Source organism: Ictalurus punctatus, chromosome 20 (genome assembly GCF_001660625.3).
Source record: "Ictalurus punctatus breed USDA103 chromosome 20, Coco_2.0, whole genome shotgun sequence".
NCBI classification, from domain to species: Eukaryota; Metazoa; Chordata; class Actinopteri; order Siluriformes; family Ictaluridae; genus Ictalurus; species Ictalurus punctatus.
This window is the reverse complement of record NC_030435.2, coordinates 9,157,727-9,182,726: the sequence shown is the minus strand read 5'-3', so window position 1 is coordinate 9,182,726 and position 25,000 is coordinate 9,157,727. Positions and strand designations below refer to the sequence as shown.

Below are 25,000 nucleotides of genomic sequence, written 5' to 3'. Positions count from 1 at the left end.
AAGTCACTAACATTCTCTTAACGTTCCTATAATGTTCCTATAATGTTCCCCTAACATTAACCTTCATATTTGGTTTGATAAAAATCATATATTTTTCATCATCACACAGATTTGTCTGTAAAGTTAAAAAAATAATTTCTTCGTGGACTCTGACCTTCCCAAAACAAGCCTTATCTTTAGGGAAATGAGTGGAATAGCCCTTTTATGAGATAAGTGTGAACCATAAATTATCAGCAATCAATAACCTTGATATTAACCAATAGTCAAGATTGACAATCTTTGAAAAGTTGTTTGTAAATGCAAAGTGCAAATGAAATTAAATCCTTCAAAAAGAAGAATTTCTAGTTCTCTGCCAAAGAAGTGTTATAAAGGCCTTTATCTCATGGCTTGTCCTCAGGCATTTTCAAAATGAAAGTAACTGCTGTCTACTTCTGCTGGCCAGAACAAAAAAAAGGAAGAAAAAGAAAATGGATTGTAACAGGCTGAAGTGTCATATATATTATGATTCTCTTAATATGTGGTACACATTAAAATTATACCTGTATAATATTTCCATAATTCAGTTGTCTTTGGTCAGTTGGTTATATTGAGTAAGGATGGAAATGTACTAAGATACAAGAAAGTGACACAATTTACACTATAAAGCAACAACCAATTTGATTAAAAGTAACCGGAATAGCAATTCTCAATCACCTGCAAAATCTCAACATTGGATGAATATTTTTTGGACTGAAAATACCTATTAATCTATTAAAGGTAGTTTTCACACACACACACACACACACACACACACACACACACACACACACACACACACACACACACACACACTCAACTGTTTTGCTTAATTGTCAGTGTCAATTTCTTTCTTCAACAAACGTTCTTTGTAGATCCAACTTGGTTAGTTGGGGTAACTGGTTTGTGTCAACTGGCCTAAACGGTATTTATTATTATTTTTATTTTATTTTTTTTGATAATATACAGGGAAATTAATGTGGAATATTTTTTAAAAAAAATATTTACATGATTTGTCAAAAACTATTTAGAAAACAAAGGTGTTTTCAGTAGGGATGCACCGAAATGAAAATTCTTGGCTGAAGCCGAAGCCGGATATAATGAAAAACGGCCCGAAAGCCGAAGGCCAAATATCGAACACGTTTTTTCGTGTTTTTTCCATTTATTTTGCCATTTTTTCACCATTGCATAAACTAAATAGGCAAAATGTGCTTTTTACTATTTTGTCTTGCTTTTCAAAGAAAAAAAATCAATTACAAAAACTACAATTTAAAAATATTTATTTAACACTGAACATTTTTTTTTTCATTCCAGCAGGCATAGGCTACCAAAAGGCACAATATAACTTTAAATAAATAAATTACTAAAATAAAAATATTTTTATGTGGTCATCTTTGAGCCCCCCTTGAATAGCCTTAAATGCTGAAAGAATTTAACACTCTGTAGCCTACAACAAAAAGTGCATTAAAAAGTGCAAAAAATGGTTCTATTCGGTTATATACGGCTGATTATATTGGGGATATATACCGCTCGCATCCCTGTACACCTCGCGGAGTATTATAGTAGATATAGCATAGTTAGATACGTTGTTAATGTTATGTTGCTTGATAGATTTAGTTAGTTTAAACTATAGATTAGTTCATTTAGTCCCCGCTGGTTTTTCCACTCTCAGTCCATAGTACTAGTTCATGTTTCTTGTTTTGTGTTTTGACCCTGTTTTCTGTGACCGCAACTTTTATTCCTGCTTTGCCCCGTTTATGCCTGTTTGCCGATAGCCCGATAACCCTTTGCCTGTCTTGACTAAGTTTTTTGGATTACGATTTGTCTGCCTACCCTTAAATATACATCTTTACCTGCTTCCTTTACATCTTTACCTGCTTCCTCTTGCGACGTGACAGAAACATGCTCCGGAACAGAAACAAAACAAATGGACGTGTCCACAGTAAACATCCGAAGAGCACGTAGCTCGTGCACGTAGCTCGTGCACACGCGCCCCCTCATCGAGGTTGTGACATTCGCGCGTCTCACTCTGGTTGCTAGGCTATTACGTCGCGTCATCAAACACGTCATTGTTTGGTCAAACACCAAAAGTGATTTTTTTGCTATTTTTGGCAGAATAATTTCGGTTGCCGAACATTCGGTGCATCCCTAGTTTTCAGCATTTGTCCTGCAAAAATGCATAAAATTTTAATTTAAAGGCAATCCTAATAAAAATCTTTTTCAAGTGATATGAGTACATTTACATACACTCTAGGTCAGGGGTGGGCAATCTTATGCGGAAAGGGCCGGTGTGGGTGCAGGTTTTCATTCCAACCAAGCAGGAGGCACACCTGATTCCACCTGTTTATTCAGTTAATCTTGGCTTTCAATAGATTCAGGTGTGTCTTCTGCTTGGTTGGAATGAAAACCTGCACCCACACCGGCCCTTTCTGGATAAGATTGCCCATTCTTTTGTATGAGAAATATAAACATCATAATGTTTGATGACTTAATGACATCTTAATACCTGAAGCTGGGGTCAGAGGGCAGATTCAGCCATGATACAGTGCCCCGGAGCAGATAGAGTTAAGGGCCTTGCTCAAGGGCCCAACAGTGGCTGCATGGTGGTGCTAGCGCTTGAATCCCTGACTTTTTGATGAGTGACCCAGAGCCTTAACCGCTGAGCCACCACTGCCCATTATACATCAATGCAAATATACAAAAAAAACCCAACCTTATCATATATCAAAGCCACAGAGATGAAGCTCTAAAAACTTGATACTTTACTAACCAGACATAATCTGATTTATTTAGTTAGTTTACTAAGGTTTTTACAAAACTGTAGGAAAGGAATATTTTTATTAGATTCATGCGTTGTATAAATAATAATAATAATCTTGATCATGATCTTGAAATGAAATCACGTTTTAACTGTAATCTTGATTGCCGATATGTACATCAGTGCATTATGTTGTTTTTATGACATTTGAAATTACATTTACAGTTTGTTTGTTTTTTTACAGAAGGTAAGAGTATATGGGTCTGAAAATGTCAAATGGTAACCACAAAAATGATAAATAATTTATTCACTTAAAAAAGAATAATTAATAAAAAGAATATTTAAATAATTAAAATTCTAAATATCACACGAAAAGCAATTTTAGAATAATCTCTTAAATGACTGGGACAAATGCTGAAAATAAATCTTTTTTTCTATGGATTCTTTGATATATTAAAGTTTGATGGACAGCATTGAATAAAACTTTGAAAAGGCCAAAGACCTTGACCGCAGCATCTTAGTGCTGTAAGGTCCTTTTTTTGCCACAAGGAGATATGTTCATCTACAGAGCTGTAGCAGCAGTTCCAGTCCAGCAGCGCCAGGCCAGCAGTCTCCGGCTGGAAGTTAGGGCAGAGCTAACAACAGCACATCAATTATAGCAAGCAGCAGTTCCAGGCCGGCAGTGAGCATCATCGCGTTTTTAAGTTTTCTTTTTGAAGTTCTTTGTAAGATTTTAAAACTTGTTAAATTTGTCAATATTTGTTATTTTCCAATATTAATAATTTGTTATACTTATTAGTTGACTCATAAGTAACTTTTTTTGTTGTTGTTGTTGTTTTTTGCAAAAGGTTCCACTCACCTTTGTTCAATTACGTGTTATATGTTTAATACAATAAAAAACGTATTTTGAGTATTTTCAATTAAAGACAAAGTTTGTGTTTGAAGGTTTATATTTTTAATTATATAAAATAAAATGTTTTTTTTTAAAGTAAAAACAGTTATTCTTTAGCAAACAATTTCAGAGCAAAAGCAAAACAATTGAAAAGTTAATACATAAATTAAGCTCCAGTTACAGAAATAACTTTTAACAATGAAAATAAATAAAAACAAAACTTCTCATCTTAAATGTAACTAAAATATTCTGAAACATAAAATGAAATTAAAATAACTCTTAAATTCAAATTTAAACTCTTCAAACAGGCAGTTAACCTCAGTCAAGAAACATTTCCATATCTTCCCTGAACATAAATCTGTGGAGCCCCAGAGTAATAATATGGCTATAATTTTTTACTTCTGTCTACTGTCGCTACATGTTTAAGCTAATATCTTGTTGTCTTGGTCACGTCAGCAATCAATGGATCATCGTCATCCCAGACTGATTTTAACAAAGGTAGGTACTGAAATATTTATCCTGATTTGTGGTCGACCGATATATATCGCCAAGGCCGATATTTAACATTTTTAATTATTGGCATTGGCCAATAATTAATTCTGTTAGGCATAAATTTTGGAAGCGAGACTTTTATTTTGACAGTGCTGAGTACAGTGCTCCGGTGAGCATTGTTGCACACAAGCTCTCATTCTCTCTTTAAATTGGTTTACTGGTTTTTAACTGCCCTGTCAAATCATGGAAAGGCTTTATCATATACCATCGGCATTCAGCAAATATGCAGTTAAATAATTTAAACAGCTTATTTTGAGCCGGATCAGGATCCAGCACCTCTAAAATGTAGGACACTTTCATTGTGGATCGGGCAATTTTGAAGCTGGATGTGTAAAGTCTCACCCAGCAATATTATGAAAACAGATAGTTTTTGTAAGTCAAAAAAATAAACCTGCAGTAAAAATGCAAATCTTATATTACGGTACTCTATTACTGCTATAAACCAATTAATAGCCCCTTTCACATGACGTAATAATTTCAAGTTCAAAGTTCACCTGAATTCGTTGTCATGAAGCGATGCCTACTGTCATATAACATGTGTTGTTATGTCATGGCGAAAAGAAAGCAGTTATCATTAACAGTAATTTTAAGAACAACAATGACAATGAGTAAACGGCACAAAATACAGTAAAAGGCAAGAGTCTAAGAGAGCGAATGGCAGCAGGTCATTGTTGAAGCAATTTGGTAATAATGCGACCATGGTTGTGGAAGGAGATATATTTGGAGTAGAGCATGGCTTTGAAAGTGAAACTGACTGCCGGGAATTAAATTTAGTTAACGGCCCACATACATTCAAGATTTTAGGGAGTACAGAGACTCAAATATGCAAGTTCCAGAAGCACTGAGGCAGTTGTTGGCTACCGTAAATGCCACACCAATCTGGAGCGGAGCACGAGCAGGGTTTCCCCCAAATTAATCTTGTTTGTAGCTCGCATATGGAGTTACATTTGTGCCAAAACTAAACAAATAAATACACTATTTTGTAAACAAACACCATCTGCTTTGCAAAAGAAAACTCGACTCTCAAACAAACAGAAAGCAATTTTCTCTCAAAATCGGTCAATTTACACTAGTCTCCCAGTCTCTACATTACACCATAGACTTTACATTTACACTAGTCTCTTTATTACACCACAGAATGTGAGTTGCTGCAACTCATGTTGGAGCAACTAACTTATGTAGTAGAGCACAGTGAGCATACTAACTTATGTAGTAGAGCACAGTGAAATTGTTTTCTTCGCAATCACAATCCTTGCTCAAGGGCCCAACAGTGGCAGCTTGGCAGTGCTGGGGCTTGAACCCCCGACATTCCGGTCAGTAACCCATATTGATATAGATAGATAAAAGTCAGCTTAGCTAAAATCACAATTAAATTAAGAATTACAATTAAGCAAAATCAGTGTAGCTTCTATCTTGGGTGAAGTGTCCAGCTTGTTGCTGCTTTGGCACCCTGGGAACGAGCAGCACCAAGCCGGACACTTCATCCAGGAAACACAGAGGCTAAGAGCCTAAGAGCTGCGGACCGGCTCCCGGTCACCATCGAACATATAGTGAATGACACCCAGATGGTGATGCTGAGATAGGTGCTACACCAGGATTTTGCTCAATTGCAACAAAAAGTGAGTGTGTTACATTTTTATTATTTGGCTTTAAACACGCTAAGGCCATAAACTAAGCTAATTGGCTAAACTAAGCTAAACTAATTGGCGCTTGTCCTTTTGCCACATTTAGATCACCGAGCACACACTGCTTCTCCTTCATCTTGTAGGATATGATGCATATATACACTGGTGATTTTTTATATAAGATTGCTCACCTTCCAGAACATTTCATTTTAGCCCCAAACAACTGTTTTGTTGTCAAAAGTGGAATGTTAGGTCTGCCACCCATGGTACTATGGCAACATAAGGTAAAACGGAACACGTATACACTGCTTTGCAGAAAGGCAGAAGTTTTGATGTCATTGTGAAAAGGGTCTATAGAGTGCAGTAAGTTATTTAGTTATTTATTTAAATTTTTATTGAAAATTTAATGCAAAGAAATAACAATAGTGAGTAGATACAGCTTTCAGTCATACACATACTATACATAGGCTATAATCCCAAGCAACGGTGTATGCATAAACAGTAACAGTAGCTACTGCCAAGAACAAAAGAAAAAAAGGAAATTATATATATATATATATATATATATATATATATATATATATATATATATATATATATATATATATATACACAGACAGTACCTCACAAAAGTGAGTACACCCCTCACATTTTTGTAAATATTTGATTATGTGACAACACTGAAGAAATGACACTTTGCTACAATGTAAAGTAGTGAGTGTACAGCTTGTATAACAGTGTAAATTTGCTGTCCCCTCAAAATAACTCAACACACAGCCATTAATGTCTAAACCACTGGCAACAAAAGTGAATACACCCCTAAGTGAAAATGTCCAAATTGGGCCCACAGTGTCAATATTTTGTGTGGCCACCATTATTTTCCAGCACTGCCTTAACCCTCTTGGGCATGGAGTTCAACAGAGCTTCACAGGTTGCCACTGGAGTCCTCTTCCATGCCTCCATGACGACATCACCGAGCTGGTGGATGTTAGAGACCTTGTGCTCCTCCACCTTCCGGGTAATTTATAATATTTTACCTACAGTGGGTGCAACAAGATGAGCCACACAACAAATACACAATTGAATGTTGGCTTTCACTTTGATTTACAGACTGCTGAAGCTGTTAGAGCTCAGGGATGTTTATATAGCTCAGTATATTACTACGAGCCAGTTTGCAGTGGCAGCCATTCTCTTGATTACAAAATATGTTTCTTGCAGCTACATCTACAAACCCAATTCAAAAAAAATTGGGACAGTATGGAAAATGCTAATAAAAACAAAGAGGAGTGATTTGTAAATGTATTCTGACTTGTATTTAAACAAAAAACATATAAAGACAAGGTATTTGATGTTTTACATAATCGACTGCATAGTTTTTTTAAGATAAATGTTTATTTTGAAATCGATGCATGCAACACATTCCAAAAAAATTGGGACAGGAACACCATTCGCCGCTGCATCCACAGACGCCAGTTAAGGCTTTACTATGCAAAGCAGAAGCCATACATCAACACAGTCCAGAAGAGCCGCCAACTTCTCTGGGCTCGGTCTTATGTGCAATGGACAGAGTGGAATGTGGAATGCACAGTGGAATCGTGTTTTGTGGTCCGACGAGTCAACATTTCAAATAGTTTTTGGACAAAACAGCTGTTGTGTTCTCCGGGACCAAGAGTAAAAGGACCATCCAAGTTGTTACAAGAGTCAGGTCCAAAAGCCAGCATCTGTGTCCTCTGGGGGTTTGGGGGTTTGTCAGTGCCCATTGCATGGGCAACTTGCACATCTGTGAGGGTACCATTAATGCAGAAAGATATCTACACATTTTGGAGCAACATATGCTGTCAGCCAGAGCACGACAACGTAATACCAGATTCTTCCCAGTTAACCAACGCATGGTTGCATAAGCAGAGAGTGAGGGTGCTAGCATGACCTGCCTGCAGTCCTGACCTGTCTCTGATTGAGAATTTTGTGGTGCATTATAAAGCACAAAATAAGGCAATGAAGGCTCTGTACAGCTGAGCAACTGAAAAAATGCATAACGGATGAATGGGTGAAAATTCCACTTGCTAAACTTAATCAACTGGTGTCTTCAGTGCCCAAACACTTAATAAGCCTTATTAAAAGAAAAGGTGATGTTACACATTGGTAAACAGTTGACTGCAATGTGTTTTCGATATAGCACAAGGTGAATTGAATTTTTAAATGATTTTTTGTTTGTTTGTTTTTTTTCATTTTCCATACTGTCCCAACTTTTTCGGAATTGGGGTTGTATTTAAGGTGGAACTTTGGTAGACTGACCCTGTAGCAGTCATCATCTGACATGTAGTGTAGCTAAGCAGATACAAACACTTGTATGTATAAAATTCAGAATAAGTTTTAAAGAAGTTAATTTGTTCTTGTTATTCTTTAATATGATGTATATTACATCTAAGGCCTGTGTTATATTTGTGGTTTATACATGTGACTATGCATGCATATGCTTGTCCTGCACATTTGGAGGATTAAAAGTTACATCCTATAGATGGAACATCAAAGCCAAAGCATCCTTGTCCATCAGGTGTCAATGTTGACCAATAAAATGTTTAGCAACTTCATTTTATGTGTTTGTGCAGCCACTTAGAGATATTAAGTCCACAATTGAGCTCTGTTGGTTTCTTTTAAATACTGTTCAATTCAGTTTTATTTGTATAGCGCTTGTAACAATGGACATTGTCCCAAAACAGCTTTACCGAAATATATAAATTCAGGATATAGATTTTAAATGTATGAATTTATCACTAATGAGCCAGCCAGAGGCGACAGTGGCAAGGAAAAACTCCCTGAGACACTATGAGGAAGAAACTTAAGAGGAATAATCCTCAGCTGGTGACACTGGATAGAGCAATTATAAATAAATCCCTTCTATAACTGTGTACTACATGGTTAAATAGTGCAATTGTGTAACCAGGAAATTCATTACAGTTTTTACATGAAGTATTTTTTGTTGAACTTATCCACTGTTCACTGATGGAGACTTGAGCGAAAAACTGCCAATTGCAGTCTTAAAGCTATCATAGCATAACTGTTCATATGAAATGAGGCCCAAAGCCACCTTTATGGTTTTTAAGTGATCCCATTCTCAGTAATGTCAATGATCTTTAGGCTGCACTATGTGGGGCTATCCTCAGTAATCGATTCTGCCTCCATCATAATCATGACCTATGCCTTGAGTCAAAAACTATGACCTTCTATTCAAATATACTCAGCAAAAAAGAAATGTCCTCTCACATTCAACTGCTTTTATTTCCACCAAATTTCTTAACACATAAATATTTGTATTAACATAAAAAGATTAAACAACTGACACACAAACTGAACAAGTTTCACAGACATTTGAAGAACAGAAATGGAATAATGAGTCCCTGAACAAAGGGGGTGAATATCAAAAGTAACTGTCAGTATCTGGTGACCACCAGCTGCTTTAAGTACTACAGTGCATTTCATCCTCATGGACTTCACCAGATTTGTCAATTCTTGCTGTGAGATGTTACCTCGCTCATCCACCAAGGCATCTGCAAGTTCACGTCTGGGAGGGACATGTTTCCACAGCAAGGATGATCAACTGTCCTTTCTGTCTCCCTGTAGCAATGTCTTAGGCATCTTGTATTACGGACATTGCAGTTTACTGCTCTGGCCACATCTGCAGTCCTCACGCCTCCCTGCAGCAGGCCTATGGCATGTTCACGCAGGTGAGCAGGCACCCTAGGCATCTTTCTGCTGGTGTTTTCAGAGTCAGTAGAAAGGTCTCTTTACTGTCCTACGTTATTGTAACTGTGGCCTTAATTGCCAACTGCCTGTAAACTGTTCGTGTCTTAAGGACTGTTCCACAGGTGCATGTGCTGTAATTGTTTATGGTTCATTGAACAAGCATGAAAGACATAGTTTAAACCCTTTTCAATTAAGATCTGTAAAGCTTATTTGGATTGTACAAAATTATCTTTAAAACACAGTCTCCTGAAAAGGGATATTTCTTTTTTCGTTGAGTAAATGTTTTCTAATTTAAAGCATTGGTTTACAAACTTTGCAGCCTTATTTTATTTATTTATTTTTTTTTTAGACTAATATTAAAGTTCCCACCCAGATCCACTAAACACAGATATATTTTATGAACCTACTGAAATATTAATCTAGTTATTCAATTGGTTATTCAATTGTGTATAATATTCTGACTTGACATTGATTTATAGGCCTACATAGTCTTGTGTTATTGAAGTTGGGATTAAACCCATTCACTTTAAGTGTCTAGTCAAACAAACTAAAACGTTCGGAATCCAATAATCAATCTAACAACTTTGCTAAGGTTGGGTTGTGATTCCCCACATTGATCAACTAAGATCCAGAAGAATGCTGATGCATAGTGACAAATACAGTCATGTCCATAAATAATTAGACATTCACAAAGATATTGTTATTTCATCTGTCTACCACACACAGAAGTTAATTATATAAAGATGAAATAATGAAAATGAGCTTAAAATACAGACGTTCAGTTTTAATTTGAGGGTATTTACATCCAAGTCAAGTGAATAGTTGGGTGTTGGGTGAACCCCCTTCTTATGGGTCCAAATGTAAAAAACAAACTAACATAATCCTAAATTAAATTTAGTTTAAAAACTGCCTTAGGTCTGGAGCCATAGAGTTTCTTCCCTGCTGCTCTGCCAAGCATTTACTGCAGCTATCTTCAGTTCCTGCTCTTGGGGTGTTATGCTTTCAGCAAGTGAAATGCATGCTCAACTGGATTCAGTTCATGTGATGACTTGGCCATTGCAATAACCTTGGGCTGCTTTCAAAGTACAACCCCTGGCAAAAATTATGGAATCACCACACTTGCTTGCACAGCTTTTTTACTTTGTAGCAAATAAACAAATAACAGATATGACCCAAATATAGTTTAGGCTGAACATTCTGGCTTCTTGAAACATACGCCAAACAAATTAAATTAAATTGTTTTAATTAATGGCATATAAACAATTATGGAATCATCAACAAGTAAATCAGTGCATTGTTGCCCCTCCTTTGGCTTTTATGACAGTCTGAATTCTTTGGGGCACGGACTTCACTAATGAAAAACAATATTCTACATCAAGCAGGTTCCAACTTTCTCAAATAGCGGTTAACAGATCAGCTTTGCAGGATGGAGCCTTGTCATGGACAAATATTTTAAAAATTTTCCACAATAAATTTTGAATCAGATTTAGACTGTTTGCTGGCCATAGCACTGAGTTGATATGCCTTTCCTGAAGAAAAGCTTTAACACTCTTTGCTCTAGGGTGCACGGTGGCTTAGTGGCTAACACATTCGCCTCACACGTCAGGGTTTTGAGTCCCGCCGGAGCCATGTATGTGCGGAGTTTCCAAAGACATGCATGGTTGTGTGTGTCTGATTGGTGTGTCTAAAGTGTCCGTAGTGTATGAATGGGTGTGTGAGTATGTATGTGATTGTGCCCTGCGATGGATTGGCACCCTGTCCAGGGTGTACCCCACCTTGTGCCCGATGCTCCCTGGGATAGGCTTCAGGTGAGAAGAGAGAAGTAAAACATTTTATCAACCACACAATATCTCTTCGATGAGAATGAGAAAGATAATTAAACTGTTCGCTAATATTTTGTAATATTTCTGAGTTAGAGAGCTTGGGTAGTCCAGTCTCACTATGACTGCCAACCCACTTGTTATCCTCACTGTCCACAGCAGCGGACTGTTGTGCTACAATGGCAACAGGCAGAGACTCTGCTTTAGCACTATCCGCTCTCTTCACATATTTTTTATGCATATTGATGTGACATACACAGGTTTTTTTATGCGGTCTGGGGTACGAAGAACATAGTCTGTACTACTCAACTTCTGTTCTATCATGTAGGGTCCAGAAAACCTTGCCTGCAATGTTGAACCAGGAAGGGGAAGCAGCACCAAAACTGAGTCTCCTACTTGGAAATTCCGAGTAACACTACGTCTGTCAAATCATTGCTTCATTCGCTTTTGTTTTCCTGTCAAATTCGTCTTTGCCATTCCACACACTTTATGCAAGTGTTCACGTATTCCACTTATTCAAGCACTGACACCAGTGCAGAGGTCTCATTCAATAATTGTTCCCGTAACAGTCTTAAGGGTCCCCATACTGTGTGACCAAAAACTAATTCAGCCGGACTAAACCCCAGTGATTCCTGTACTGTCTCGTGAGCAGCAAACATTAACATTGGCAAACCATCATCTCAGTCTTTTCCACACAGAATACACGTAGCATAGATTTGAATGTTTGGTAGAAACGTTCTAGTGCGCCTTGTGACTCAGGATGATAAGTGTTTGATAATTGGTGCTTAATTGCTAACTCACGCAGAACTTGCGAGAACAGTGTGGATGTGAAATTTTAACCTTGATCCGTTTGGATAATTCTTGGCAACCCAAAAGTAGAACAGAATTTTATCAGCTCTTTCACTATACCTTTAGCTTTAATCCCTATCATCGGAGTAGCCTCTGGGTATCGTGTAGCAGTACACATTACGGTAAGTATATACTAGTGACCCGACTTAGACTTTGGCAATGGTACAATGCAATCAATGATGATAGGTTCAAATGGTTCACTCATGACTGGGATGGGATGTAATGGAGTGGGAGGTATGGTTTGGTTTGGCTTACCAGTCAGTTGGCAGAAATGGCATGACCGACAATAGGTAGCAACATCTGACTTTAGACCAGGCCAGAAGAAATACCTCAAAACTCTATCATAAGTTTTCCTGATCCCCAAATGGCCAGAAAGAACATGGTCATGAGCAAGACTTACTATGAGGAGGCGGTAACCTGTGGGAACAACAATTTGGCAAACACTATTGCCATTCTCCCACTTACGCATCAAAACATTGTTCTCCTAAAAGTAAGTGACTTTATCATTAAGGTTGTTTGTATTGTTTGTAGATGCTGCAATACACATACTCAATGAAGGATCAGCTTTCTGTGCAGCACATAACTGTTAATTCCCAATTTTTAACTGAACATTATCTATCTCCAGTATAGTAACTTGAAACGGAGAAGCATTTGTTTCCACACACAATTTTCCAGTCATACCTTCAGCATTAGAAGACTGTAGGAAAGTATCAGCAAGATCAACAACATCATGAAATTTGCGAGCTTGAGCTCGCATCACCACACAGGTAGGAAATACTGAGGGAAATTGAACAGACACATCAGTTTTCTCATCAGTAATAGGGTTACTTACAACAATTGGTTGGGGAAAAACTTTACCACCAGCTAAGTCATTTCCCAATATAACTTCAACCCCTTCCACAGGAAGTTGAGAACAAAGCCCAACCATAACATCTCCCGTTTTCAGGTGTGTTTTGAGGTAAATTTTGTGTAGAGGTACTTTTACAGACCCTAAACCAGGGGTATCCAAACTTTTTTTAGTGAGGGCCAAATACAGAAAAATAAACAAAGGGCCGGGCCACACACTAGAGGTGAAATATTGACACATGAATACGAACAAACAGTTTAGGGTTTAAAATTTAAAATGAATGAAGAACTGTTTATTATTAAAGTAAAAAGTGTGGCATGAATTAAATACAATGTCAGTTGTGTGTGTTTGCAAAGAGTACGGTTAATAACTGGAACTGCACTGCCCGTGCACTGGAACGAACAGGCCTGTAGGTGGCACAGGGGGTCGTAACAGTGTGTCTATTTCTAACTCACCTATAATGTGAAGAACATTGCACTCAGTGGGAGCAGTGATGCTGTCCTTTGGATTGAAGGATGGCTGAAATGTCAGGAGAAAGTTTGGTGGTTGAGACACGAAGGACTTCACAGAGATGGCTAGCCATTCTGGTTCTCAATCTGCTTTTGTTCTGATTTAACAGAGAAAATGCTTGTTCACAGATGTATGTTGAGCCGAACAGGCTCATCATTCTTTTTGCGTGGGGTCTCATCAGAGGAAACTTGGTACTATCCAAACTCTGATAGAAGTCAAAGAGGGAGAGAAGCTGATGTTGACTCTTCAGAGAATCATCGCATTGCATTTCAATCAGTTCTAACTGCAGACTCTCTTCCACTTCTTCTGCATCCACCAGGAAGGCAGTCGAGAACAGCTTGATTTGTTTTTCAATGACAGAAAAATCTTGGAAACGCTGGTTGAATTCTGTCACGAGAGATGCAATCACAGACACATATTTCTCCTTTTTAGCAGAAAGGTCGGCCTTTGGAAAAGCAGACTTGATTTCAGACAGCGCAGGGAAGTGTGCAGCATTAAAGCTTCGTAGTTGCGTCTCAAACACGCAGAGCTTTACACAGAAGGCTTTCATGTGCGCATACAGGTGTGGCACCAGCTGTTCTTTGCCTTGTAGGTTCTTGTTCAGTGTATTCAGATGATGAGTAAGATCAACTAAAAATGCCAGGTCGGCTAGCCACAGAGGGTCACTCAGTTCATGAAGAGGTCGGCCCTTTTCTTTCATAAACTGAACGATTTCTGATCTCATCGAATAAAACCGCTGCAACACATAGACGCGGCTCAGCCAGCACACCTCAGAGTGGTAGAGTACATCCCCGTATTCAGCATCCACTTCAGAAAGGAAAGCTTGAAATTCTCTGTGGTACAATCCTCTAGCTCGAATTATGTTGACAGTTTTTACAACAGTGTTCATCACATCGCCCAGCTGGACAGTCTTGGCACACAGTGCTTCTTGGTGGATTATACAGTGCATCCTAAAAGCCTCACCTCCGCTCTCTTTTACCCTGGCGCACACCATCGATGCCATTCCTTTACGATCGCCCGTCATTGCCGGAGCTCCATCCATTGTTACTCCACAGAGCTTGTCCCATTTAAGCCCCATCTTTTCAACTGCCTCTGACACAGCTTCAAAAATATCTCTACCCGTCATTGTGCCTTTTATACTTATCATATCAAGCAGCTCCTCAGTACAGCAAAAATTATCATCTACTCCCAGCAAAAAAATCAACAGCTGCGCAGTGTCTGTAGCATCTGTGCTTTCATCGCATGCTATCGAGTAAAAATCAAAAGCACAAGCTTTGTCTCTCAGCTGAAGTTTCAAGTTAGCTGACAAGTCCTCGATTCTTCGCACCACTGTATTTCTGGATAAGCTCACGTTGTTGAAATCCTGCAGTTTCTCCGGGCACATTATTTCTGTGACTTTGATGAGGCACTACTTTATGAAACCCCCGTCTGAGAACGGTTTGCCATGCTGGGCAATAAGTTTAGCGACTTCATAGCTTGCTGTTGTGCCGTTTTCCTGTATTTTGCTAGCACGAAACTGTTGTTGAGCTTGCAGGCTAGCTGCCATTTGCTTGACTTTCTGTGTTCGTTCGGCACCGGTGTACGATGTGTAGCTCTGATGTTTGGTTTCATAGTGCCGACGGACATTATAGTCTTTCATCACAGCGACATCTTCATTGCAAATCAAACAGACACACTTTCCATTGATTTCTTTGAAAAAATATTCATTTTCCCACCGTGTTTGAAATCTTCTACACTCACTTGGTATTTTTCGTTTTTTTGGGTGCTGCCATTTATGGTGACTCGCGGTAAAAGTTTTTCTTTGCTTAATTTTGTTTAGTAGCGGTAACGGTTGAGAAGCACCGTTTCCGTGGCTGGCTCCATCTAGTGTTGAAACTGAGAAGTGCAACAGAGTCGAGCTCAAGCTTCTTGTGTGGGCCATATTCAATTATATTTTCAGAATTTGCCGCGGGCCAATAAAAACTGGCCGCGGGCCATAGTTTGGACACCCCTGCCCTAAACCTATGCCTCGCAAAACTACCTCAGAGCCCGTGTACGAGTCAGAAGGTAAATGTAGTACATTACAGAGCATGAGAGACATGAGCATGAGGAAAGCATCAATTCATTTCCAACAGTTTGCACAAAATCCACACTTTTAGGCTTAACTAAACAGTTTTTCTTTTTCCAGACTTCACAATCATCAATAAGGTGACCTGCTTCAAGACAGTAAAAACACACTCTACCATGTACTGAGCGGTTTTGAGCAGCTCTAGGACTCCATAGTCATTTCCCCGTCCGGACTTGGCATCAGCAGTCCATCCTTTTCCCTGCCTGTCAACCCCATGGACAGTAGACTTATCAGTTCTCATCACTGGATAAAAAACAGTCCTATTTGTTAATATAAATTCGTCCGCTAGTACAGTGGCTGCAGAAAGAGACATCACTTTTTGCTCATTTAAATGAATGACTAGATTTTCTGGAACACAGTTCTTAAAATCTTCTAATAACACAAGCTCTTTCAAAGATTCAAGAGTTGTTGTCTTATTAGAAGCACACCATTTATCAAAGAGAGTTTGTTTCTCTCTGGCAAATTCCACAAAAGTTTGTTTGTCTGATTTCCTGTGGGCCCTGAATTTCTGTCCATATGCTTCAGGTACTAACTCATAAGCACGGAGAATAGCCTGCTTCACCACATCATAAATCAGGCTCTGCTCCACCGGCAACGAAGAACAAACTTCCTGTGCTTTGCCAACGAACTTACATTGCAACAGAAGAGCCCACATCTCTTTTGGCCACTACAATGTAGCTGCCATACGTTCAAGAGCTGTAAAATAGCTATCTACCTCTGCTTCTCTAAATACAGGTACCAAATTAATGTGCTTACTGACATCAAATACTGGCAAGTTTACTGCCTGTGGAACAACAGGACTGGAAGAGACAGGAATGGGACTTGCAGGTAATTGAGCAGGTACCTTAATTTGAAAAAATTCTGCTATTTTAAATAAATCATCTCTGTGACAACGTTCAAACTGCTCCGTGCTTGGAGATAGTGTAAAGGAGAATAAATAAAACTCCATATTACTCCTCTAATCCTACCCTTTTTTACCCACACCACAAGGAAAATAGAGCAAGCAAAGTGTAGTGAAATAACTTACCCTACGTACAGCCACAAGAAGGGTTTCACAGATGACTTTACAGGGTCGGATGAGTCCCCAATTTATGTTACAACCCCGGTCTAGGGTCGAGGTGTAACATAAAAGAAAGAATAAACAAAAACAATAATGAGGTAACATACGTCTTTCAAATATTTGATATCTTACAAATTTATTGATTACAAGAAAGAAAGAAAAAATCCAAAACAAACAATCACTCCGAAAGCAAATGTCTTCAGGGCTGGGCAAGGCCAAAATAATAAACAGAACAGTTACTATCTTGCCCCGAATCAATTTAAATAACCTAACAGAAAAAAAGTATTTCAAAAGAAAATACAGAGTCTAACCTGACTCTCTAACTGAGGCAAAAACAGAAAACAAAAGATACACACAAAAATAAACAGCACCCAACAACTACAGCTTTCATGATAGTTAGAGAAGAAATATTTACAACAGAAGATATATTTACAATAGAGGCGTTCATGTAGCCACAACACAAGACAAAACAGGGGAATGGGACAACACAATATCCTACCACTCACTTCTTTCACTCGTATACAATATAACAAGCAAGCGATTTTACTCAAACACCAGAAAAAACATTCGCTACTCAATCGTACGCACGCAATCACAGACACACCATACATCCTCATTCCTCCTGACATGTCGTTTTTCCTCCTTTTTAAATGACGTACAATCTTCTCCTCTCCAATCCAGGTACAGCACGTCAGCACGCTGAATTAGGGCAGAGCAACCTGTAAGAGCGAAACGGGGGAGGGAGAGAGAGAGAGAGACAGAGAGCGAGCACACACATACACAATACGTGTCCTGACGTAACATTAACCTCACTAAAAGACCATCTGGTAGCGTGGAAACTACTGCCAAATCTGACTCCATGGGTTCTATCTACCGTAGAAAAGGGTTACCGGGTCCAGTTTATAGCTCGACCACTCTGGTTCAGAGGTGTGCTCATCATAGTAGTCAGCATAGACCAGAGCCCGATGTTAGCGCAGGAAGTAAGATCCCTCTTGGACAAAGGGGCCATAGAACATGTACCCCGTTCCCTGAGGGAGGGAGGTTTTTACAGCCGTTATTTCCTGGTCCGCAAAGTACAGGAGTATGTGGTCAATTTTAGATCTGCATCATCTGAATTGTACTCTTCGGACATACAGGTTCAAGATGCTGACGCCCAAACATATCGTTCCACAGATTCAGTTTGAGGACTGGTTTGTGATGATAGATCTAAATGGTGCATATTCCCACATAGAAATATCGCTAGCTTTATCCCCTCGCACCTTCACAATGTGCATGGATGTCACTCTGGCTCCATTGTGAATCCAGGGCATCCGTGTTTTAAACTACCTGGATGGCTGGTTATTTCTAGCACAATCCAGGGATTGTGAGAGCTTGAAGAGCATGGGGCTCAGGTTGAACCTCAGAAAAGGATACTTTCCCCAGAGAAGTGGACAACTTTTCTAGGGGTTATAAGGATTCTCCTACGATGAGGGCGTTTCTATCCCCAATGCATAGGGTCAATCCTATCAACACTGAACAAGGTAAAGCTGGATCTTGGGAGACTATTGGCGCTTATGGGCCTATTGCACAGGAGACCGTTCAGTGGTGGCTGAGAAGTTGGGGGTTTCGTCCAAGGACAAAACCTCTGAGAATAATGAGTGTCACGCAACATGCTCTGAGAATTTGAGTGTCCCCAGTTTCTAGCTTTGAGTCACACTCTAGGGGTGTCTCGTTAGCGCGAGACGGTAATGACAGACACCTCCCTCACGGGCTGGAGCGCGGTCTTAGACAGCTGTCCAGCTCATGGTCTCTGGTGTGGCCCTCATCTGGAGCGGCATATAAACTGCCTAGAAATGTGGGCCATATTTCTAACACTGAAATTCCTTCTTCCTCAATTGAGAGGTCACCATGTGTTTACAGACAACACACCGGTGGTCTCATATATTGACCACCAGGGAGGATTATGTCCATGCCCCCTGTTCAGGCAGGCGCAACTAATTCTTCTCTGGGCAGAAGGAAACTTTGTCAGTGAGTGCAATGTACATTCTGGGAATATGGGGGCAGGCATCCTGTTGAGGCAAGCGGGACTGCATGTGTTCGCTACCAGGGAGACAACACAGCCCGCTGTGGTTCGCCCTCACTCTTCCCACACAATTAGGGCTGGACGCCATGGTGCACATGTGGCACAGGTCACATCTGTACGCTTTCCCCCCCATCGCTCTGCTCCCACAAGTTCTAGCGAGAGTTCGCCAAGGCAGCCTATGTCTGCTGCTAGTAGCACCTTATTGGCCAGCTCGAATATGGTTCTCAGAGATAATATCCCTGCTAGATGGCACTCCTTGGGAGATTCCCATCTGCAGGGATCCACTGTAGACCCAGTGAACTGCGCAATAGCTACAGTTCTAGAGTTCTTACAAGAACATTTCTCAGCGGGGTGGGCTCCTTCTACGATCAGGGTTTACGTGGCCTCCATTATGGCCAGCCACGCCCCTGTTGATGGAGCCTCTGTGGGGCAACATCCTCTGACTTCGAGGTTTATGCATGGTGTCAGGCGGCTGAGGCCCATCTGCAGGCCGCGCATACTTTCCTGGGACCTTTCTGTGGTCCTGGAAGGTCTGTCAGGTGCCCCATTTGAGCCTTTAGAGTGGATCTACTGTCTCAAGCTGGAGGGCTGATTTATTACCTTCGGCCAGTACTATGGAAACTGTTTGTCTGGCCCCTGAGGGGCACCAGCTCAAAGATTCTGGTTTCACAACTGAGATTGTAGAGACCATGTTAAATGCCAGAGCAACATCCACAAGGGAATTGTATGCACTCAAGTGGCAGCTTTTTGTCTTGTGGTGTGAGGAACGTCAGCTAGACCCAGTGAACTGCACAATAGCTACAGTCCTGGAGTTCTTACAAGAACGTTTCTCAGTGGGGTGGGCTCCTTCTACAATCAGGGTTTACGTGGTCGCCATTTTGGCCAGCCATGCCCCTGTTGATGGAGCCTCTCTGGGGCAATCTCTAACTTCGAGGTTCATGCATGGTGTCAGGCGGCTGAGGCCCATCTGCAGGCTGCCCATACCTTCCTGGGACCTTTCTGTGGTCCTGGAAGGTCTTTCAGGAACCCCATTTGAGCCCTTAGGGTCAGCCTCTGAGAAGCTTCAGACTCTAAAGGTAGCTCTTCTGCTGGCACTGACATCTCTCAAGCGAGTAGGAGATCTACAAGCTATCTCTGTTGCCCATTCCTGCCTTGACTTTGAACCTTGATTAGACAAGGCCTTCCTGTATCCTATGCCAGATTATATTCCTAAAGTGCCTACATCGGCTGCCCACCCTGTGGTGTTACAGGCTTTCTGCCCTCCTCCATTCCCCTTTGTCCAAAGGGATATCCTTACAGGATGTGTTTGCTGCTGCAGGGTGGTCTACGCCACACACATTCATTCGTTATTACAGAATGGATATTCATTCCACCCCGGGCTCGAGTGTCTTGCAGTGACCCTCGGGCTTGGGTCTTTTTGAACAGGCCATACGATCGGTATGACGGAGTGGGTATTCTTGTTCCCATAGTGTTATGCTAAATGCAACGTCGAAGTTCACTTTGAAAGGGAATGTCTGGGTTACGCATGTAACCCTGTTCCCTGAAAAGGGAACGAGACGTTGCGTAGTTTTGTCATACCAGGGCAGGCCTGTGAATTGCGTCTTCGCTTCAGATAATAGAGGCTGATGGCACGGTTCACAGATGCCATATTTATATCACGCGACGTGCTTAATTGCCACATCACCTGATCATGGAAGGCCTATAAATAGGCATGATTAAACACAAAGTTCAGATGCCAGTCACACACGAGAGGCGCTCCCCATAGTGTTATGCTAAATGCAACGTCTCGTTCCATTCTCAGGGAACAGGGTTACATGCATAACCAAGACATTTTCTATCCTGACGCTTTGACCTCTTCCTTGGCAGTGATGTGCAGTCCTCCCCTGTGTCATCATGAAATGTAAAAAACAAATAATGATTAAAAATAAATAACTATATTTTATATAACTATAAAAATAAATAATAATATTTGTCCACTGATCTGTGATAGAAATGTAATTATTGTATGATTCCAATCATTCCAATGATTTTTATAGTCAATATCTCTGAATTTGTGTATTTTCCTGTTCAAATACGGGGGGAAAACGCAAAGGGAGGCTGCGAAGAGCTGAGCCTCCTCTAGGATTGCACAATCCCTCACAAACTGGGTTGAGCTACTCATTTTTTTTTTTTGCTCAGCTTGAGCACGTGCAATTGAAGTCTCTCTATATGTCACCAATGTAATGTTTGTACACACTTTTATTATATGTCCTCACATTCCATAGTCTTGGTCATGTATTTCACGTATGTGTATAACATATTAGTCTTGCTGATCTGATATAATGCCGCAGTGAAAAAGCAGGAGCGGAGTGCCTCTGCCTCACTGAAGGGGGCATGTTTGAGCATACAGGCTTGTTTTGCTATTGTTCTTCTTCATGTATTACAGACAAATAGCACTGTGGGTAATATGCTAGCTAAAAAAGTCAAGTAGAGAAAGTCAAGTGCACCGCATCAGTCCGTTTATTTTTTGCCCTGATTGCAAAAATGGAAGATTATATATATAAGCTAAACATTTCTCAAAACTGGATTTTCAATCAAAACTGGAAGTGATAAATAATGGAAGACCGATGCCGGAGCTAAATGTCTTTTGCCACACAAATAATTGATTTGGCCACACCTAATGTTTTTTGCTTTCTCTCTGATGGGTATTGGATAACTTGCTTCACTGGCGGTGACAGATCTTTGGATTGTATATTGACTTAACAGTAACAGATTCCAACTGCAAATGCCACACTTGAAATCAACTCTAGACTATATATATATTTATTGGAATAATTACTGAATAACACACCTGGCCACAAAAATGGTGAGCAGCCACTATCACACACGCTTTCACACGCCACGGACAATTTAGAGATAATCAACCTACAATGCATGTCTTTGGACTGGGGGAGGAAACCAGAGGACCTGAAGAAAACCCCCAAAGCATAAGAAGAACAAACTCTGAGCACACAGGGCTGAGGCTGGAGTCGAACTCCCAATCCCATAGGTGCAAGGCAAACATACTAAAAGGGGCTAACCTTATCCACTGTGCAGGGTTTAAACACCCACAAAAATTGCTGTAAAATCTGCACGTTGATCTCAGATTCATTATTTCATTTCATTCCCAATATACTGAGGTAGATAGCTAAAATAACTGTCAATGTCCAAATATTTATGAACCTGGCTGTACTTCCCAGGAACATTTTACAGATTAACATGGAAACCCAACAGACGGGGATGTCTCGGCTCTGACCTGCCCTCTAGCAGATATTACTTTTAATCCTCCGGCTACGCACAACATACACAAACTAACATGTAAACAATGCTTTGCACACATGTAGTAAAAAATAAACCAGAGAGACATCCTGGAGCAGTTTATTAATTTAGATTTATATTGTAAGGTTATAGAATTTTAAAAAAGTGTTTTAGTTGAGTCTCTTTATCGAATGGGGCAGTTGTTTACCTCATTCGGAAAAGGATTAGTCTTTAGATAACCTAACCTCAAATTTTCCACAAATTAATCCAAATGCCCAGAATACTATAGAATATTTTCATCATGTCATTAAAGTATCCTTAAAAGAGTAAAATGCAAGTACAAATTATGCAAATCTAGTCTTTCAAAATAGCTTCTCAATAAACTAACAGTAAAAACAGCATCCTTGGACTGGATCAATCACAATACATATGCTGGTCTTTAATTGGGTAATTTTAAATGATGCCCTCAAATTTTTGCCGTTATGACATTTTAGACTAAACACAATTCTAAACACAGTAAGTGGCTAAAGCATTCATTTAGACATATAAACCACAATTAAATTACTTCAGCTCATACAGTTTTATTTCACTCCCATCCACATACAACTGAACAAATGTCCAGCAACATGTTCACTTAAGTATTTTGCGGAGAACATCATGATCCTTGCATATTTGAGGCTGGATATGTAAATAAACCTGAATATCAGTGAAATGTGTTTATTATTATATTTATAAATGCACGTGTGCACAAAACACAAGTACAGGTAAAATGAATAATGTTTTTATCGACAGATGGTGCTGCCCAATTTTCTCATTCCTGCAAGCAGGTGTTTAGGTTTCAAGTCGAATACGTGTCTGTCTGATTCACCCTTCCTTCCTTGCTTGTTCATCCCCTTCTGAGAGTTCTTCATCATAGTCTTCACCTTCTTCATCATCTGAAGAGAGAGAGTCGGAGCAAAAATAAAGATAAAACAAAAATATTTTTGACTCACGTAGTGTCCATTGGTTGCACACTGTAAAATCTCTCCAGAAGCAGTACGCTATCCAGGTATTTCTCGCCTACTGAGAATTCGGATTACCCCACTGGCGTACTGTTTTTCGCCTACTGTGTAAGACACTATTACCCACCAAAACCAAGCTCCTGCAGCTAAAAGTTCAAAATTCCTGGAGAGAACTGAAAGACAACCACCAACGGCAACAAACACACTTTAACAGATCAGCTAAGGATCTGGACACATTAAAGCTGGGAGATTCTGAGGAAACTGCTGACACGCAGTCACAATCCTCCACCCAGATGGAGAAACAGATACAAAAGTATTGAACTGTACTGAGATAACCACACGCTGTCACAAATCGTGACGGAGCAGAGATAGGATGGATGCAAGTGCAGGATGAACAGTTGTTTATTAGAAAGAGAGATAGGCAGACAAATCCAAAACGTGATCCAAAACGTAATCCATTACAGTAAGTACGTAAGTCATTACGTAAGTCATTACAGTCAACAACGGAAAAGCAGGTGCTCGCGCATTCGCGCTTAGAGCACGCTGCTTCAGGGAGGAATCGTGACACACGCGAGTAATGTGTAGGGATTTATGTGTTCAACAAATAAGATTCCAGTAATATTCAGAAATGGTTATCATTATTCAATAAAATAAGACATAGAAAACAGGTCATGATTGCAACTGTATAGTGTATGGCTATGAGTAGGTTTGTGTAGTAGTCTCTGTGATGTGTGTGGCATGCATGTCTCTGGTCATTTTGTCACACATCCATCTCCTGGATCTCCTGCTTTAACTTGGTCAGACTCTGCCGGATCTTTACTACTGGAGCTATAAAACAAACATTATTTTATACCCGGAAAATTAACAAATGTTAGCAGTAAATTGTACAATCATTGGACGTATGTGTGTTGTTTCACCTCCATCTGACATGCTGCTACCCTTCTCATCTATTTCCTGTTTGATTTTCTCAAGCTCCTCACTGATCTGTACATAATGTAGCAAAAGTTTCATTAGATACTATGAAAACATGAGATATGAATATTTGTGTGTGCATGTCATGTATATTATATATGGGTTTTTGTGAACTCCGAATGTATTTAATGATATATCACAGGTTCCCAACCCTGGTCCTGGCATACTAGCCGTCATGCACATTGTAGTGTTTTCTCTGCTCTTACACATCTGATTAAAATAATCGGATAAATCAGCCCTTATGGAGTTGAAGTGGTTGTGATAGAGCAAGGAAAACACTCAAATATGCAGGAAAGTGTTTGGAGCCTGTGAGTCACATGAAGCTTCTCTGTGAGGTGAAAGCATCTGTAGTGGTCGTATCACCTCTGCCATAGTTCTGGTTCTTTTAAGTCACTCCTCCACTGCCCCACTGATACAGCTCCTTGGCCTAAACACAAACACACACACACACACACACACACACACACACACACACACACACACACACACACACACACAAATGATTTGGCAATTGGTAGGGAATGCTTTTGGTACTAGTGGAACATGTTGTAATAAGGGTGGTACTGTGCCCTTCTGGAGGTTAATCTGACAGTTGCAAAAGGCAACACTCTGAAGTAGCGTTCAAGGGTATGTACTGTAGTATGCTTAAATTATAATGACACTATTAATGTGCTGATATTCACTATTTAGCAGAACAGTATGCAGTTTAGAATACAACCCAAGTAAACGCAACTCCGAGGTTGTAATTATCTGCTGCCGTTATTGTCTTCTCAGCATTACAGAATGATAAAAATGTTATTGTGCACATCAAAGTGACAGTTACATTTACTGAGTAAAGGTGAAAGAGCACAACTCTTGCTTTTGACAAAAGCTTGTTGTTCAGGTAGCATTAGCCACCTCTGTTGACTGT

At 39.8% G+C, this 25,000-nt stretch overlaps 1 protein-coding gene across 1 annotated transcript in view; it reads right to left on the bottom strand.

Moving 5' to 3' along the window:
• Nucleotides 1-23,640: 23,640 nt before the first annotated feature.
• LOC108280285 (uncharacterized) overlaps nt 23,641-25,000 on the bottom strand; it is a 16,312-nt gene continuing 14,952 nt past the window's right edge. Inside the window, 4 exon segments of the mRNA XM_053673815.1 lie at nt 23,641-23,946; nt 24,036-24,102; nt 24,454-24,477; nt 24,479-24,517. Coding sequence (XP_053529790.1) covers nt 23,879-23,946; nt 24,036-24,102; nt 24,454-24,477; nt 24,479-24,517 — 198 coding nt within the window. The 3' untranslated portion in view covers nt 23,641-23,878.